The 17,293-nt window shown below is 41.6% G+C and overlaps 1 protein-coding gene across 1 annotated transcript in view; it reads left to right on the top strand.

Moving 5' to 3' along the window:
- Nucleotides 1-16,745, top strand: part of NR5A2 (nuclear receptor subfamily 5 group A member 2) — a 142,375-nt gene extending 125,630 nt beyond the window's left edge. Inside the window, exon 7 of the mRNA XM_056844439.1 lies at nt 16,256-16,745. Within this exon, the coding sequence (XP_056700417.1) occupies nt 16,256-16,503 (248 nt within the window). The 3' untranslated portion in view covers nt 16,504-16,745. The remainder of the gene's footprint in view (nt 1-16,255) is intronic.
- The last annotated feature ends 548 nt before the right edge of the window (nt 16,746-17,293 follow it).

The following is a 17,293-nucleotide window of genomic DNA, read 5'->3' on the forward strand; positions in this document are numbered from 1 at the left end:
AATTGACAGTAATTTGGTATTATTGGCCTCATTAAGAAATCAGAAATGTAGGGTTTTATTCTTGGCCTTGTTTGGTCAGAAACCAAATGCTAGTCAGTTCCTAAACCATCTTATATTATTTGTGATCTTAGGCTGCATTTTCTTAGCAATGACTCTTTTGCCTGTCATCACCCCCACAAATGCAGAGGCATTTACACTGGTAGCAGTGTCCACATGGGAGTTTTGTGCAAACTTTTCTCCATCAGACACCATTTTACCAGCATTTTTCCCACACCATGCCACGGGAATGCATTTTAAAAAATAGGTCATTGCTGTTTCACTATTTGCAGAATGTTACAATGATCTGTTTCCACAATCTACTAGTTCCTGTGTATTTTAAAAGTCTCTACTTTTACTTTTCTTTACCTTTTTTAAAAAGTGAAGGTGAGACTTCAGATGAACTATTTTTTATTTTATTTTATTTTATTGGATTTGTATCCCACCCCATCCCAGCCAAGGCAGGGCTCAGGGCAGCTCACATCACATCATATCATCCAAACCGTTCCAATTAAAATACCATACATAAAGGTAATGATAAAATTACACAATAAAATCTACAGTATCACAACATTTAACAATTAAAACCAAGAATCCAGATGGCGCTCTTAATACCAGTGCTGGTAGTGAAGCAGTCAGGGGAGAAAGCGTGAAAGGACAAGTAGAGATGGAACTGTCGCTGCCCTCAACCATAAGCTTGGTGGAACACCTCCATCTTACAGGCCCTGTGGAACTGGTCCAGGGCCCAGGTCTCATTAGAAAGAGAGTTCCACCAGGCAGGGACCAGAGCCAAGAAATCTCTGGCCCTGGTTGAGGACAGCCTGATACTTCATGGGCCAAGGACCACTAATAGGTTGTTGTTAGCTGAGCGTAAGGCTCTTTGAGGGGTATATCGGGATATACTAGTAGAATGTGGCAATATAGCATTTAACATTATAGCACAATAGCAATTACTTATTGTTTTTTAAAAATCCCTCAAAGGCCCTGTGGGGGTATGGCAGGGAAAATGGCAGTGGAGAGCAGCTGACAGAAGGAAAATGGCACTGATGTGGGCGGGACCTTTGAAAAGGCACACCTTCCTGTCCAGATGGCTTGCTAATGTGCTTCGCCTGTATTCTTTCCAGAAAGACCCTCCCAAATTAGGTTTCAGAAAGAATATAACAAAGATAAGGGGAGCTCAGAAAGCATAAGGTTACAGGATTGTTATGTATGAGTGCTCCAAAAATAAATCACTGTGGTTTGTAAGCCATGGTGGATACAACTTTACTTTAGTATGGTTCAAGGAAGGAGAAGTGCAAAAGTATGGTGTCTTCCACACTAGGACAGGATTTTGTGGTTTCCCCATTGCTGAAGCAGCTGCAGATAAAGAGTAGCATGGGACTTCTACATGGCAGGTTTCCCTGCTCTAGTCCCCCAGAAGTGCCCCACATTCCCTGGGTCACCAGGGCTTTTGATCTAAAATATTACTTTATTGATATGCTGTTGTAACAATAGGTGGGAGCAGGTTCTCTGAATTCCCAGCTCTCATTTTTTAAAAAAAGGTCTCTAGCCTCTTCAATTGCAAAGATATGCCTTTTTCCTTACATCTTTGCAAGGGAGAGGACTAGAGACTTACTTTTTAATGGAAGCTGAGAACTTGCTACACCTATTGTTACAACAGTATATTGATATAACAATATAATCGTGACATTAAAAAAAATTAAAGGCCCTGGTGGCAGGAGGAGGAAACATCTACTGCAAGCCCAGGGTCAGGGAAAATAGCTGCCACGAGGGCAGGAAAAGCAAAATTTTCCCACCCACACAGCAGCCATCCCGGCTTTACTGCAATCTTTCCCAAAACTTTGGAGCAAAGCAGGTTTGAGAAAGATCAAACAAAAGCCAGGGAAATGCTGGGTGGTGCACGAATACACCATGATGTTGTGGGGAAGAGGGAAACAAATCCATTTCGCAAATCCATTGAATTCAGCGCAGATAGTCCATGTGGAAACCATCCCTCTCTTGTAGCTGGATCACTGTTGGCTTAATGCACTCTCAGGCAACAAGGTGGGATTGAGACCTTCCTTGCTAACTGTACTGTCTAATACAGCAAAATGCTGCTAGCTCACATCCTCAATCACAACAGGTGCACATCCACGTGACACCTTGATTTTCAGAATATGCCACTGCAGCATCACACCAGCTTTTGGCTACTTAGTTTGCAGTAGTGTTCTCCATTTCACTTGACCTTGTTCCTAGTGGGCATTTCACCTGATACCAACCTGATTCCCAACTGCTCATCCTGATTCAATAACCCATAGAAAAATCTTTAAATCAACTTCATCCCAACTGGCCTGCTCAACTGGTGTTGTGGGTCACTATCCTTAATATACTTTATTGGCAAAATATGTTCTGCAGGTCTGGATTTGAAGATCACCAGATGCAACTTCACTATGTATAAATTACAATCAATTTTTCTCAAAAGCTGCAGATTTGCAAATCCACCTGTATTGTATTGTGTAGTAGCATCTCCAGCCCTCCATGATATAATCAGCAAAGCTAACATTTTTAACTAATCTCATAAAAAACTTGAAATGCCGTAATTGCATGCAAATACTATCCTGATGCCAGAGACCAGAAGAATGCCTTTGAGCTAGTATTTATAACAAGAAGTATTCGACTGAGCTCTCTTGTAAATTTTATCATACCTGAGGCTGTTTTCCTCGTTCGATTAGCTGAATTTATCCTCAGGCAAGCCAGACATCTAGTACCAGCTAAATTCAACAACTGGAGCTTAAAATTTGGCTTAATATATCCCCACTTGGAGCTGCCTGCTTAATTCTCTTTCATATGATTACACTGGTTTATTCATAGTCTGGACTTGGCACCTGAGCAAACTAAACCCACATATCTTATTCTAATAACATAAGAAAATGTAATGGGGAAACCACAGAAGTTCTTGAATTAAAGTAAAATACAACCTTAAGATAGCATATAAATATTTTGTAAAGTGATGACATAATATATTCCCTCTGGAAAGGTTTTTAAAAAATATTCTTGGGGTTTTCTCCCCTTTTATAGATGAATACTGATGAGTAGACATAGCTTCAATAAGAATTGTGCTTGAATCACAGCAAAAATAAATATCAACATTCTTCAGCATGAAAGAATCCTTCTATTAATCTTTCATGTTCTCCACTTTGGAGAAGTTCTTATGGCTCCAAAATTTAGTTTCATATGGAAACATAACTCTTAGCTATTTTATTTAAAAGTCTTCCTTGGGCATTTAAATAATAAAAATTAAGATTTAAGTATCTGTATGAAACAAAGATAGGACATTTTGGAGGACTTTCATTCATAGGGTCACCATGAGTCGGAAGCGACATGACGGCACTTAACACACACACATGAAACAATATTTTTAAGTGGGCCAAATTCTTATTTACCCCTCATTAGTAGATTCCTTTGAAATGTGGTGTTGGAGGAGAGTGTTATGGATACCATGGACTACCGAAAAAACAAATCAGTGGGTTATAGATCAAATCAAGCCTGAACTGACCCTAGAAGCTAAAATGACTAAACCGAGGCTGTCGTATGGTCACATTATGAGAAGAGTCACTGGAAAAGACAAGCATGCTAGGAAAAGTTGAGGGCAGAAGGAAAAGAGGAAGACCCAATAAGAGATGGATGGACTCAATAAAGGAAGCCACAGCCCTCAGTTTGCAAGATCTGAGCAAGGCTGTCACAGATAGGACATTTTGGAGGACTTTCATTCATAGGGTCGCCATGAGTCGGAAGCGACTTGACGGCACTTAACACACACATGCAACAGGTCAGCTGTGATTTGACGACGCTTTCCACCACCATGCAATAAAAGGACATCAGCTCCAGTTCCATGACTCTCGTAATGCTGATGCCGAGCTTCCCTGTAGGGTTGCCAATTGCCAGGTGGTGGTGGGCAAACCCCCGCCAATCCACCTGGCCGCCCACTAACCAGCTGAGGGTCGGTGGGCAATCTGTGCAGGCAGGGACAGGTCACTTCCGGGTCACTTTGCTGCATTGCAAAGGGCCGGTTTTCACTCAAACTCCCAGTTTGAGTGGTAAAGGCCTGTTGCGATGCGGCACTTCCGGGTGTAAAACGCATCACAAGGGGCCATTTGAGTGGAAAATGGCCCCTTGTGGTGTGTTTTACACCTGGAAGTGCCGCATCGCAACAAGCCTTTACCACTCAAACTGGGAGTTTGAGTGGAAACCGGCCCTTTGCAATGCAGCACTTCTGGGAGCGCAAGACCCTCCCACCTCCATGCCAAAAACCTCCCGCCGAAGAAGAAGAGGGACCTGGTAAGCCTACTTCCCTACCCATGAGAACTTACTTACTTTTCCATTTATGTGAAATCACTGGAGCAAGTAGCTTTTGATACCCAATAAGGAGTGCCCTTCATTGAACTGAAGAATAGAAGCCTGCTCACATAAGGGGGTGAATTACAGTTACTTAGCAGTGAAACAAAAGTACTCTGCATATGCTAAGAGGTACACTCATCATTAGCATTTCTTCACATGTTCAAAATACTGAGCTTTGGGATTGTAAAATTCCCTGGAACCATCTCTTAGCACATATGAATCACAGTTTGCAGTGATTTATTGCACAAGACAACCCGAAACACACAACTTTGTATGCCAAAGGAAAAGCATCCTTGGTTCAAAGGGTTTCCAATCTAGTAAGGGAAAGAGGCCTACAGGATCTGTTGTATAGGAAAACACCATTTTACATGCCTTTTTTAAAAAAGAAGAGAAACGTAATTTTAATAATACACCCAGCAGCCTGATGCCATAAAATGTTGTAAAATGTACTTTTATTTCAATTGTGAACTGGTCTGTAACAAATTGTAGTTCTAGCTATCCTTAATAGTTAGAAGCTGAAATGGGATTCACACCAATAAGTCCAACATTCCCCTACTTTGTAAGCATCTTATCCTGCATTTAAAAGAAAATATCATTTTGCCTAACCTATTATTTCTGCATGAATGAAACACACTGCTAGTTGTAATGCAATTGAAAAAGTCCAGACTTCCAAAACAATGGATCTATTATTTGACACTCCAATGAACTTCAAAATATTTTATGTCCGCAGTAAAGAGACAGGGACAGAAAATTGCTCTGCCAAATTTGGTCCTAGGCCAGTGTTAAAGGTTTTATGCAGCTGTGCCACCTTTGGCCAACTTGTGTGGTTTTTAAAAACTTGTTCTAGTTAAGTGAACCTCAAGAAAAGAAAGGTCATCACCCATTTCTCTAAACAGAAAATGTTGACTGGTCCTCGGATGGTTGGTTGATGCTGTGTGCTAATTTCCTTGTCTTTTTCCCCCTTGGTCTTTTACTCTGGGAAAGTTTAGCAGCAGCTAGCAATATTCATGATCCCATATTATTCTCCATTTCCAGCCATTCTCCGTTTCCATATCACATGAGTAAAGAATATTCTGTGAAATGCTGTTATTGTAGGGGGCTCCCCCCACCTGAGGATTTTGAGATACTAGCCTAAAGCACTGTCTAATTGTTCCTAGCGAATACTCTAAACTGGTGAACTGGGTTTGTTTCCCCACTCCTCCACATGAAGCCTGCTGGGTGACCTTGGGCTAGTCACAGTTCTCTCAGAACTCTCTCAGCCCCACCTACATCACAACGTGCCTGTCATGGGGAGGGAAAGGGAAGGGGTGGCAAGCTGCTTTGAGACTCCTTTCGGTAGAGAAAAGTGGGGTATAAAAACCAACTCTTCTTCTTCTTCAAAGAGGGGAGTGTGGTCTTGCCCAGTGACCCTCCCCCCCACCGATGTTTGCACATACATGTGAATGTTTGCAGAGAGCCCTACATGACTTCAGAATATGCCAAGGGGCCATGTATTGAGAATAAAATCCTTCTTTTTGCAGTGTATTTTACTGCACTCACAAAGCCTATATATTTATGTGTGTGGAGCTTGCTATAGACATTCATTTGTATGCATGGATGTCTGGGGGGATGGGGCCAGTAGGCAAGAGTCCTCTTCTTAGGGTTGCCAGCCTCCAGGTGGGGCCTGGAGATCTCCTGGAATTACAACTGATCTCCAGACTACGCAGATCCATTCCCCTCGGGAAAATGGCTACTTTGGAGAGTGGACTCTCCACTGAAGTCCCTCCCCTCCTTAAACCCCACCTTCTCAGGCTCCACCCCCAAATCCCCTGGAATTTCCCAATCCAGAGCTGGCAACCCTATTTCATGTATGTAAATAGAGTGTTCCTGCTTTGAATGACTGAGCAAGGTCTCATAGAGTTGCCAGGTCCCTCTTTGCCACTGGCGGGAGGTTTTTAAGGTGGAGCCTGAGGAGGGCGGGGTTGGGGGAGGGGAGAGACTTCAATGCCATAGAGTCCAGTGGACAAAGTGGCCATTTTCTCCAGGCGAACTGATCTCTATCAGCTGGAGATCAGTTGTAATAGCAGGAGATCTCCAGCTAGTACCTGGAGCTTGGCAACCCTATGGGTCACAACAGTTGACAGCCTAACAATTGGACAAGACTATTACAGGATAACAAATAATGGCCCAACTCAAAGAGCTAAATAAACGAATGACTTAATTTGGAAACACAGGCCAAGATACATAGAGAGGATATTCACTGTTATGAAAAGGTAAATGGACTACTATGGTGACATGTAGGTTTGGATTCCACCTAGATTTCAATGGAGGATTTTCATTGATTCTTTCCTCCCAGGGCTGCCCTACAACACACCTCAAAATGCTACTCCTGGGAGGGCAGGGGATCCTGAGGAATAACTTGGGAGGAATCATGGTAGAGGGGGCATTGTCAAAAATGCCCCCCCCCAATGAGCCTGCAGAAATCTAGGTGGGATCCTCCATCCCATGGTGCCTATACCTTAGGGCAAGTGTAGGCAGCCCCTGGCATGTGAGCTGGCAGCAGCGAACCAGCCCATTTTGCTTGTCACCCAATTTTTTACCCAAGCAAAGGAGGTAGCATTGCTGGGCACAGTGGTGCAGAAAATGGCAACAGGCAGGCATGGCTTCCCTGCATCCCAGACCTGTACAGCCAGTAGTCATGTCTGAGGGGAATCCCTGAGATTAAGCATTGCTGGGGCTTTGCTTGCTGCAAGCATACCTGGCCAAATATATATAACTCTTCAGGGCTTTTCCGCATGGGTTTTTTCATCATGTCTGCCCCATACTACTTTGGTTTATCCCCTGATTTCTGCATGCATTTTTGTGCCTTTAGTTTTCATTTCAAGGTTTGTTTGTTTTTTGTTTTCCACCCAGTTTTTTTCTGACTCCTTTGAGACCAATTTACCCCAATGATTTTCTGAAAGCTGATCTGAGCCAGCTTTTTCCTAGCACATAATGTCTCTATTGGTTTTATTTATCCCACCCACCTCCATCCCATTCTATTGGTTTTATTTATACCACCCACCTCCATCCCATTTTTCAATGATTGGACTGTCGTCATTGTTAAACCGCTCCCTCCCCTACCCTGAAGATGAGCGATTTCAGTTTCCTTTTTTAAAGGCCCTGAATATTGATATATCTTAGTAGTGTTGTAGTGATAGTTTAAGCAGGTTCTCTGAATTTCCATCTTTTTTTTTTAAAGATCAAGTCTCTATCCTCTTCTCACATGGAGATATAAGGGGAAAGGCATATCTCTGTGAGGGAAGGAGATAGAGGCTTACTTTTTAAAAAAAATGAAAGATAGGAATTCAGAGAACCTGCTTAAATTATCATTACAACACTACAGTGATATATTGATATTTTAGGGCCATTTTTTTAAAAATAAGGGGGTTGTTCTGACCCCACTGATAATGATACTGATGGTGATAGCACCCTCCCTTGAAAATCCTTATTATTTCAGCCACATGTTGAAGAAAATAAACTGACTCCACAACTGTAAAAATGCACAGGGAGGGCAGACCTGCGGAAGAACCCTGCCCAAATCAATTCCAAGTAACTTGAGCATGTGGGAAAGGTCTTTGTCAGGGAATATACGTATTACCTGAATTAAACCCATTATTGAATGACACTAATCTTGCCTGCTAAATTACCCCCAACCTCAGCACCAAATACTAAATTTACCCAACAGTTAATACCTGATGATTGCCAATCAATGAGGTTTCCCCTGTATCCTTCCCCAAACTATTTCCTCTTTTCCTCCTCCTAGTAACTCCCATGTCCTCACCTTTCCCTGCTTCCTTCTCACCTTCCCACCCACCAACAAACCTTTTATCTGCCCCGCCATCTTCAGCTATATTTAGTATTTATTTGCTTTATTTATATTCCACTTTTCTTCATAATAGGGACCGAAAACAACTTTCATCAATCTTCTCTTCTCCATTATATCCTCACAACAACCATGTGAAGTAAGTTAGGCTGAGAATGTGCAACTGGCCCCTGGTCACTTAGTGAGCTTCCACTGCAGAGTTGTGATTTGAACCTGGATCACCCAGATCCTAGTCTGAAATTGTAACCACTCCACCCTGCTGGCTTTTCTGGGGTGGCTGGTGTTGAACAGTAGCAAGCAACCAAGCCTGAGTGAGTCATGCAAGTTGGGTAGTAGCAAGTCAGCCAATGTTTGTTGCCAGGCTTGGTCCCAGTGAGTCCTCCCTTAAAGTCTAAAAGAGCCCTGGAAAAGGCCCTGCCTCTCCCCCTGATTTTTACTGACAGAAACCAAGGGGTGAAGGCTGGCAATACTATGTGCTGTTTTTTTGTTTGTCTGAGTTGTTGTTGCTTCTATTTTTGGGAAGGGGTTGACCCTGCAATTTCTGCAAACCTGGGGTGTTTTTCAGGTTTGTAGAAAGATTTGTCTTGTTTGTTCATACCTCCAACTTCCAGATTTAAGTAATCCACAGATTTGGCCATGTTGAGAATTGGATATATTGATAATTTCTATGTATACTGAACGTATACAACATTTTCAAGATTTTTTAAGAAGTAAATAATTTTGGCAACTGTTACTATGCTATGATATGTTTAAGTATAACACATTAAAGAGTTCAGCATTTTTAATGTTATAAAATATCCAGACATGCTGGCAGTCCTACCTATTGTGACTAATGGGAGAGCTTCTCTCCAAATAATCCTTTTGTTTACTATGGAATTTGTTTTCTACCTTCAACTTTTATTATTTGCTACCTCTCCAATGGCAAAAATTAGGCTATGTGTGCTATGGTAGCATAGGGTGCAGCAGATTGCAACTCTTTCTCAAGTAGTGGGTATCTGTGCAATTTTTCTTATACAAAAGTCCATAAATATGCCAAACAATACAATTTTATAGGCTAATTATGTTTTAAATAATGCATGTTATGTTGCTAAATCAATGAAGAAGTTTAAATTTGATAGGAAAGTAAGTATTGCATGTATTTCAGTTTCTCTCAAAATTTCCATTTTTTTCCTATGGCTTCAAATTTTCTGAAATTTTACATCTCTCAGTGGGCCTCTATGTGCCCATATTGCAATTCTGAAATCACTTCGAACTGGTTCAAAACATTCTGATTTGTCAACAATTAATCCATGAGACCTTGACAGCTGAATATGTTAACAGACTTCATTGAAAAACATTGGCTATGTATTGATGTGATGCAATACAGAAGTTGAGTCTGAATTGATCTGAGGTGACATGAAAGTTAAGTCTGCATCATGTGACCTATTTATATATTTATTTATCTATATAAATTTATTTATTCTGCCTTTCTTCCAAGGAGCTCTGGGCAGTGTACATCATTCTCTTATCCTCCATTTTATCCTCACAACAACCTGTAAGGTAGGTTAGTCTGAGAGATTGTGAATTGCCCTAGTCCAGCACCCAAACTACAGTACTACACTAGGTCTCTCTGATGACCCATTCACACAAGTGTCTTGCTGCTTGATGTTCTAGTCTTCAGTTGGCTAACTAGCATCTGTAAACCAATCCCTTTTCTTCGAATAATCTCCTAAGAGCAATACCAGAATGGAAATACCTTCTCAACATTGTTCCTTCTTTACTTGAGATCTGGTCCCTGTGTGGGCTTGTGCCACATACAAAGACCATTTGTTACAGGTCATAGGTACTTCATCACTGAACTTCACTTCCATCTAGATGAGGGTGCAAGACTGTGTAGGTCACACATCCGTTCACGCACCCAATACATTCTCCATGTTGTGCAATAAAAAATAATTTAACTTTCTTTGAAAAATACTTACACAGCTCCTACACAGTAACCACTTTTCAAAGTAAAATCTCCCATTCCCTTTCATTTTTTCTTTTTAAAATCCCCAAACCAGCATGCGTTCTCTATAGATTAATTGTGCACCAAATTTCAGTTTTTCATGTCTAGAATATGAAGAGAGGAAGTCTCTCTGAAACCTAAATATTTTTATATTACTCCCCCTCTAAAGGCCAGACCCATTTTTTAAAATATGCAAACGTACTCTGTTCAAGCTGAATTTTGTATGCGCAGTTTGAGCTAAAGTCACTGTTTTATGGTAGAGGGATAAACCATTAAAAATCGGAATTTTAAAGGAATGCTGACAAACCTTTAGAGTAACTACAGAGTTGCTAGTGGCACCTCTATTTTTTTTTAGACTTCATCTTCAGAAGTAAACTGTAGAAGAGACAAATTCTGTGTTTGACAGAAATGCTATTGCAAGTACTTGTACAAAATATAATATATTCTACAAGACCTCAGGGTTTACTTTCCAATAAGGATGGGGGGGGGGGACATGCCCCACTGTGAGCACACAGTAAGACTGTTTCATATAAAAAGTTGATAATTAGTCCCTGAGTGAATAAAGTGGAAGAGATAAGAGACTGGTACTTACTGCAGCAATACAAAAATGTTTTCCCCCTTGTTGTTAGGATTTGAAAGGGGTTGTGGAAAGAAAGAGGCCATTTCCATCCTTTTTAATTGTACAAATCTTTTAAACCTCAGAAATGCTGATTTCTTAGATTATGCGTAAGAGTAGGAATTCTCCGTCCTGTACTTAGACATATAAGGTACCTGGATATTAACAGAAAAGTGGTTTAAAGACTAAAAGATTGGCTTGTTAAAATTACAGGTTTGATTTCGTGGTGCCTCTGACATCAGCAGAGTTCTGCTGGCAATGCATTTGTATTTCCCCAACATTTGTCATTAGATTTTTTTCTTCTTCAATTTTTGTTAATAGAGCTTTTTCCCCTGAAGGTAAATCATTTTCTATAAATAAATCAAATGTTGTTCCTGCCACAGTGGCAACTGATACATATGTTTCAGTATCCACAACAAGGAGGTTTTCTTTCTCCTCTACCCCTACCCTTTTTCCACACACAATATGACGGGGATCAAAATGATTACTTAATATGCAGTTTAATGCACAATCAATTAGAGATGTTAAATGTTGAATTTAAAAATGACAACTCAAATTCAATTATGATTTTAGTTTTGTTCTGATCTCTTTGTTTTCATAAGAGACACCAGATGTATATTTACTTAATATATTCCACTCGGTGTAGCTGGAAAGCTGCTATTTACCACCTTACCTTTTTTTTAAAGCAGACTGTTACAAATCACATTAGTTTAAAAGCCATAAATTTTCCAAGACAAAAGTATGATGAATAAATTCCAATATGAAATAGGGACACTGGACATTGCAACTGAGCCTCCATTGTGGATGTGAATTCTCATTAACATCTCCCTAGAGCAGTGATGGCGAACCTTTTAGAGACCGAGTGCCCAAACTGCAACCAAAACCCCACTTATTTATCGCCGAGTGCCAATGCGGCAATGTAACCTGAATACCACCCCCAGAGGGGGCCCAGAGGGAGAGGCTAGGGTTGCCAAGTTCCTCTTCACCATGAGTGGGAGGTTTTTGGGGTGGCGCCTGAGGAGGGCGGGGTTTGGGGAAGGACTTCAGTGCCATAGAGTCCAATTGCCAAAGTGGCAATTTTTTCCAGGGGAACTGATCTCTATTGGTTGGAGATCACCTGTAATAGCAGATCTCCAGCTAGTACCTGGAGATTGGCAACTAGTTCCTTAGTGTTTTCTCTCTACATATCAAGACAAATGGAAAGGTGTTTGGAGGATAGCATGTGGGCACTTCAAAGGTGGAATAGGACTGCTCGCCCCTCCACCCGCACAGACCCAGAGGGTGCCGGAGAAGCCGCTGGAGGGAAAGAAGGAAGGAAGAAAGGAAAGAAGGGAAGGGAGGGGGAAAGGGAAGGAAGGGAGGGAGAGAAAGAAAGAAAAAGAGAGAGAAAGGGAGAAAGAAATGGAGCAAGGGAGAGAAAGAAAAGGACAGAGGGAGACAGAAAAAGAAAGAGGCCATTTATACATGGGAGGTTTTGCCTTGGATTTGCCACTCGGTGGGGCGCGGCGGCAGGCTTGTGAGAGGCGAGCAGGGTGGGGCAGAGGGCGCCTCCTTCGCACCCACCGACCAGCCATGCCCCTCCGCCCGCACAGGCCCAGAGGGCGCCGGAGAAGCCGCCGGCCATGCCGAGTGTGAGCGCTCAGCTTCTGTTCCCCGCTCTCCCACCCGCCTGGCTGGCCGCGCACGCTCCAGCGGCTGCAATGGCGGCAGCTTCTGTGGGAGAGTCCGGGGGCCACTGCCAATGATGTCGGAGGTTCCCCACCCCTGGGCTACAGCCTCCCCCATCTGGGGTGGGGCAGAGCCGGAAAGGCCAGCGGCTTGGAGGAACCGTGCGTGCCGGCAGAAAGGGCTACGCGTGCCGGAAGTGGCACCCGTGCCATAGGTTCGCCAACACGGCCCTAGAGGTGCTTCAGGCTATTTTCCTTTTTTAAATATTTGGTTTCATCATTTACTCTCAATGGCTGTAAAACCAATGGGATTAGCCTCTAGCCTAGTAGCATGATCTCAAACAGATTCCATCCTTTTTGAATGAAGAAAATCTCCAGACCAGCCATAGTCTATTCTGAGATCTACGCCATCTTTTCATGCATACCTTTTCAGTTTCTACTGATACTGCTCTGTACAGAAACATTAGGTATGGGGATTAACTGCAAGAGTAATTTGATTCTGAATATGAACATGTTCAATGCCATGAAGTAAAAATGAGAAACTGCTTGATCCTAATGCCCAGGTAGACCAATTACAAGAAACAGTACATTCGGTCAATAGTGTAAGAAGACACAAGGAAGTGAGACACCCAGGCACCATTATTTGGGAGAAAACATTTGGATTTCAATGACTGATAGATTGATTTACAGTATTTATACCCTGACTTATTTCCTTAGACTTAAGGCAGCAGTTTGATAACTATGAGTAGGGTTTGCCAGGTCCCTCTTCGCCACCGCCATGAGGTTTTTGGGTAGGGTTGCCAGGTCCCTCTTTACCACCTGCGGCACGGTTTTTTGGGCGGAACCTGAGGAGGGTTTGAGTTGGGGAGGGACTTCAATGCCATAGAGTCCAATTGCCAAAGCAGCCATTTTCTCCAGGGCAATTGATGTCTATCATCTGGAGATCAGTTGTAATAGCGGGAGATCTCCTGCTATTACCTGGAGGTTGTGAGAACAAAGCAGACACCACTGTACCAATACAACAAAGTTAGGAAATAGGTACAAGAGTGACACAATGTAAATTCAAGGTGCAAAAATAGTCTATTCAAAAGCTACCAAATCTCAACATGTCACAAAGTGATAAACAATCAGTTCAAAAAATCCTATACAAATTCATCTCAAAGTACAAAATGTTTCTTCATAAGTGCGAAGGTGGTCAACCAGTTACCAATCCACCTAACAGTAGCAGTGTCCAGCCCACATTTTACTAGCTTTGTTTCAAGAAGATCATGGGGGACTTTATCAAAGGCTTTACTGAAATCAGAAGAGCCCCGTGGCGCAGAGTGATAAGCTGCAGTGCTGCAGTCCAAGCTCTGCTCATGACCTGAGTTCGATCCCAACGGAAGTTGGTTTCAAGTAGCCGGCTCAAGGTTGACTCAGCCTTCCATCCTTCTGAGGTCAGTAAAATGAGTACCCAACTTGCTGGGGGTAAAGGGAAGATGACTGGGGAAGGCACTGGCAAACCACCCCATAAACAAAGTGTGTCTAGGAAATGTCGGGATGTGACGTCACCCCATGGGTCAGGAATGACCCGGTGATTGCACAGGGGACCTTTACCTTTTTACTGAAATCAATGAGCACTACATCTACAGCCTTCCCTTCATCTTCCATACTTGTCACTATTTCAAAAAAAGATATGAGATTAATTTGGCATGACCTGTTTTTTACACTCCCTTGTAAAAGCTAATCTTGTGCATGTGTGTTAAATGCCATCAAGTCACTTCTGACTCATGGCGACCCTATGAATCAATGTCCTCCAAAATGTCCTATCTTTGACAGCCTTGTGCATAATTACATACAAGTAAGAGCTATTTACTTCAATGAAAATTACATCCAAGTAACTTCACAGAAAGTTGTGCAGCTGTATAGCACAATCTCAGATATTTCTTTGGAATTGAATGGTGTTTGCTTGTTTTCATCCATAGCATCAACATAGGCTTATTTTACACCCATAGACAGTTTTAGTTTGGCCATATCAAATGTGGAATAGATTAAATGGTTGCCTGAGCTCTGCACAGTAGAAACAGTTGCTTATTTTACATCACGTAGTAAAAATAATAATATTGATACTATGTAATGCATGTACATTGCACTTCTCAGAATTACATAACAAAAGAGTAAAATCTCAGCTCCAAGAAACACTGGTTTACAGGGGGTCAGTAATGGAGCATTCAGTAATTCTAATTTCCTCCAAATAAATCCCACTTATTTCTCTGGGATAAATGGTTTGCAACCTTTGGACCTAATCCACTGCAAGTTTCTCTACAAGCAGCACCAAATGCACAAGAGCTCCATTTCAATCTTATATTATCTTGCTTTTAAGTTCATCGTTCTGAGTCTTCTTGCAAGGCAGAGTCTTGAGTGGACCTGGTAGACTGTGTCCAGTGTCTTCCAAACAGGAAAAGCAAGAAGTGGCAGCAGTTAATTCCAACACAGGAATGGCCTGTTGCAACCCATAGAATGTGTATTTACCTTTAAATGCACCAATTAAATTGGTGCTGAGAGAGCCATGTCTAAGACATTTGACCCACTCTTAGCCTCCAACTGCAGGGCCAGGGAAGGAAAAGGCAGGAGCACCCACAGGTACCTCATTTCTACTTTGACTGGTGTGTTTACAGGTAAATGGTCATCCTCCGGTTGGTAACCCTGTATCTCTATTTCAACCAAATGCAAGTACCTGCTTTTGCTACAAAACTGAATGGAGTTATTGGGTTTGATCCTGCAAATTTGCTTCACTAGTGCTTTCCTCCAGGGGTAGTAGCCTTCCTCTTATGAGAGAGGCATCAGGGGAAGTCTCCTTGCATAAGAGGGAAGCACTAGAGGAACAGATGTGCAAGATCCAATCTATTGCAACAGAATGCTGATGCTGATACATTTGGGGAAAATTGCAATTTATTTTACTTCTATAAGCCTTTGTTACAGTATTACAGTCAAAATCGTCCAAAAAACAAAGAAAGGAAATATATCAATAGTAAATATATACATACACATGCCCACACACACTATTCAATCTGCTTAAATGACAAGAGAAGAAAAACAAAAGAGGGAAAATCTTAGTAATTGAAAAAAAAGATTTTTGAGGGATTTGGGTCATGCAGGTTATTTTGGCAGTCACTGGAGTGTACCAGATGGTTCATTAGCATAGGGTAAGAAAAGTCAAAGGCTTTCAGAATAATTTAGAAAATGTCAAAAAGAAACAAGAACCCTGCCATTTTTATTAGAATTAACTGCATCATACCCTGGACACAGATTTCACCTTGGGTCAGAAAAATTAATACAGAATTATATGAATTGTGTAATATACCGGGTTAAAGCTATGTCTTCCTCGGGGGACTCATTTGCTGGCAATATATTACAGTCTTCAGTGTTAGGAATCCTCAACCTTTCCCTTCATGAGATATTGAGGTGGGGGGAGTTGACCTTGCTCAAAATCCATTGGTATCTAATTGATCTGTGGTATATGCAGAATCTCAACAAGATGTTCCACTAAAGCTGTGCTGTGATCATTTTCCCAGGAAACTTGGCAGAGGGGCTTTTACTGAATATTCAGCAGCATGTAAAGCATCCTTTTATCAAGAGGGAAAGGCAGCAAAACACCACTTTAGTAAACAGGAAGTAAAATGCAGGCTTTATATTTACAGTAAAGTTATGTATTATGATTGTGTGTCTTTTTTACATTTTTGTTCATGCAGATGTCAAAAATCTAGAAAACTTCCAGCTGGTGGAAGGTGTTCAAGAACAAGTAAACACTGCTTTGCTGGACTATACAATGTGCAACTATCCGCAGCAGACAGACAAATTTGGGCAGCTTCTCCTGCGGCTCCCGGAAATCCGGGCGATCAGTATGCAGGCTGAAGAATACCTCTACTACAAACACCTGAATGGGGACGTGCCATGTAATAACCTCCTCATTGAAATGTTGCATGCAAAAAGAGCATAAATTATATCCTTTTACAGCTTCTGCATTTGAGAAAAGAAAAAAAAAACTCTGAACTGCTCCGAGCAACCCTAATTAAAAGAACTTGGTTTAAAAGAACTTTGCAAAAAATGGTATAATAATCAAATACTTAATAGTAAATAAATGATGTATCAGGGTATTTGTATTGCAAACTGTGAATCAAATGCTACACAGTCTCCCCAAAGGAACATGTATAGGACTTCATCACCGGATTGAAAGGAAGCGGATACTATTGCCAACGTGAAACAAACAAAAAAGGACTGAAAAATTCTTGTAAGTTACACTTCGTCAATGACCACTATAAAGAGGAATTTCCAAACACCTTTTATCTGTGTTATTAAGCTAAAAAGAGGCAAAGGGATTTATATGCACTAAGTTCCTTCAGTGGTTAGCAGGACTGAAAACACCTCTGAAGGATGTAAAACTGCAGCCTCCTTGGGCCATCCTTCCAAGAACTCTCTTCTCCAAGCAAGGACATGGCACAAATCTGTAATAAAGATCTGGGGTCGGCCACATCCTCAGTATAGATCGTAGCACCATCAAAACAAGAGAAATAAGCAAAGCTTGGTTTTTGAACTGTGTGTGACTCAGGCCTGCAAACAGTTAATATGAAGTGGGGGGAATCTGTTTGTTTTTTAGCTTGGCATTCTTAATATGTTTCCAAAGTTTGTTGGGGTTTTTTTGTCATTGTGTTCATGTTGTTCAGTCAGGCAGTATCCCTCTTCTGCTGATGGAATGAGGAATGGCCACAAGTGTTGAGACTGGGCAAACA

The sequence above is a fragment of the Euleptes europaea genome, chromosome 2, assembly GCF_029931775.1.
Source record: "Euleptes europaea isolate rEulEur1 chromosome 2, rEulEur1.hap1, whole genome shotgun sequence".
Classification (NCBI taxonomy): Eukaryota; Metazoa; Chordata; class Lepidosauria; order Squamata; family Sphaerodactylidae; genus Euleptes; species Euleptes europaea.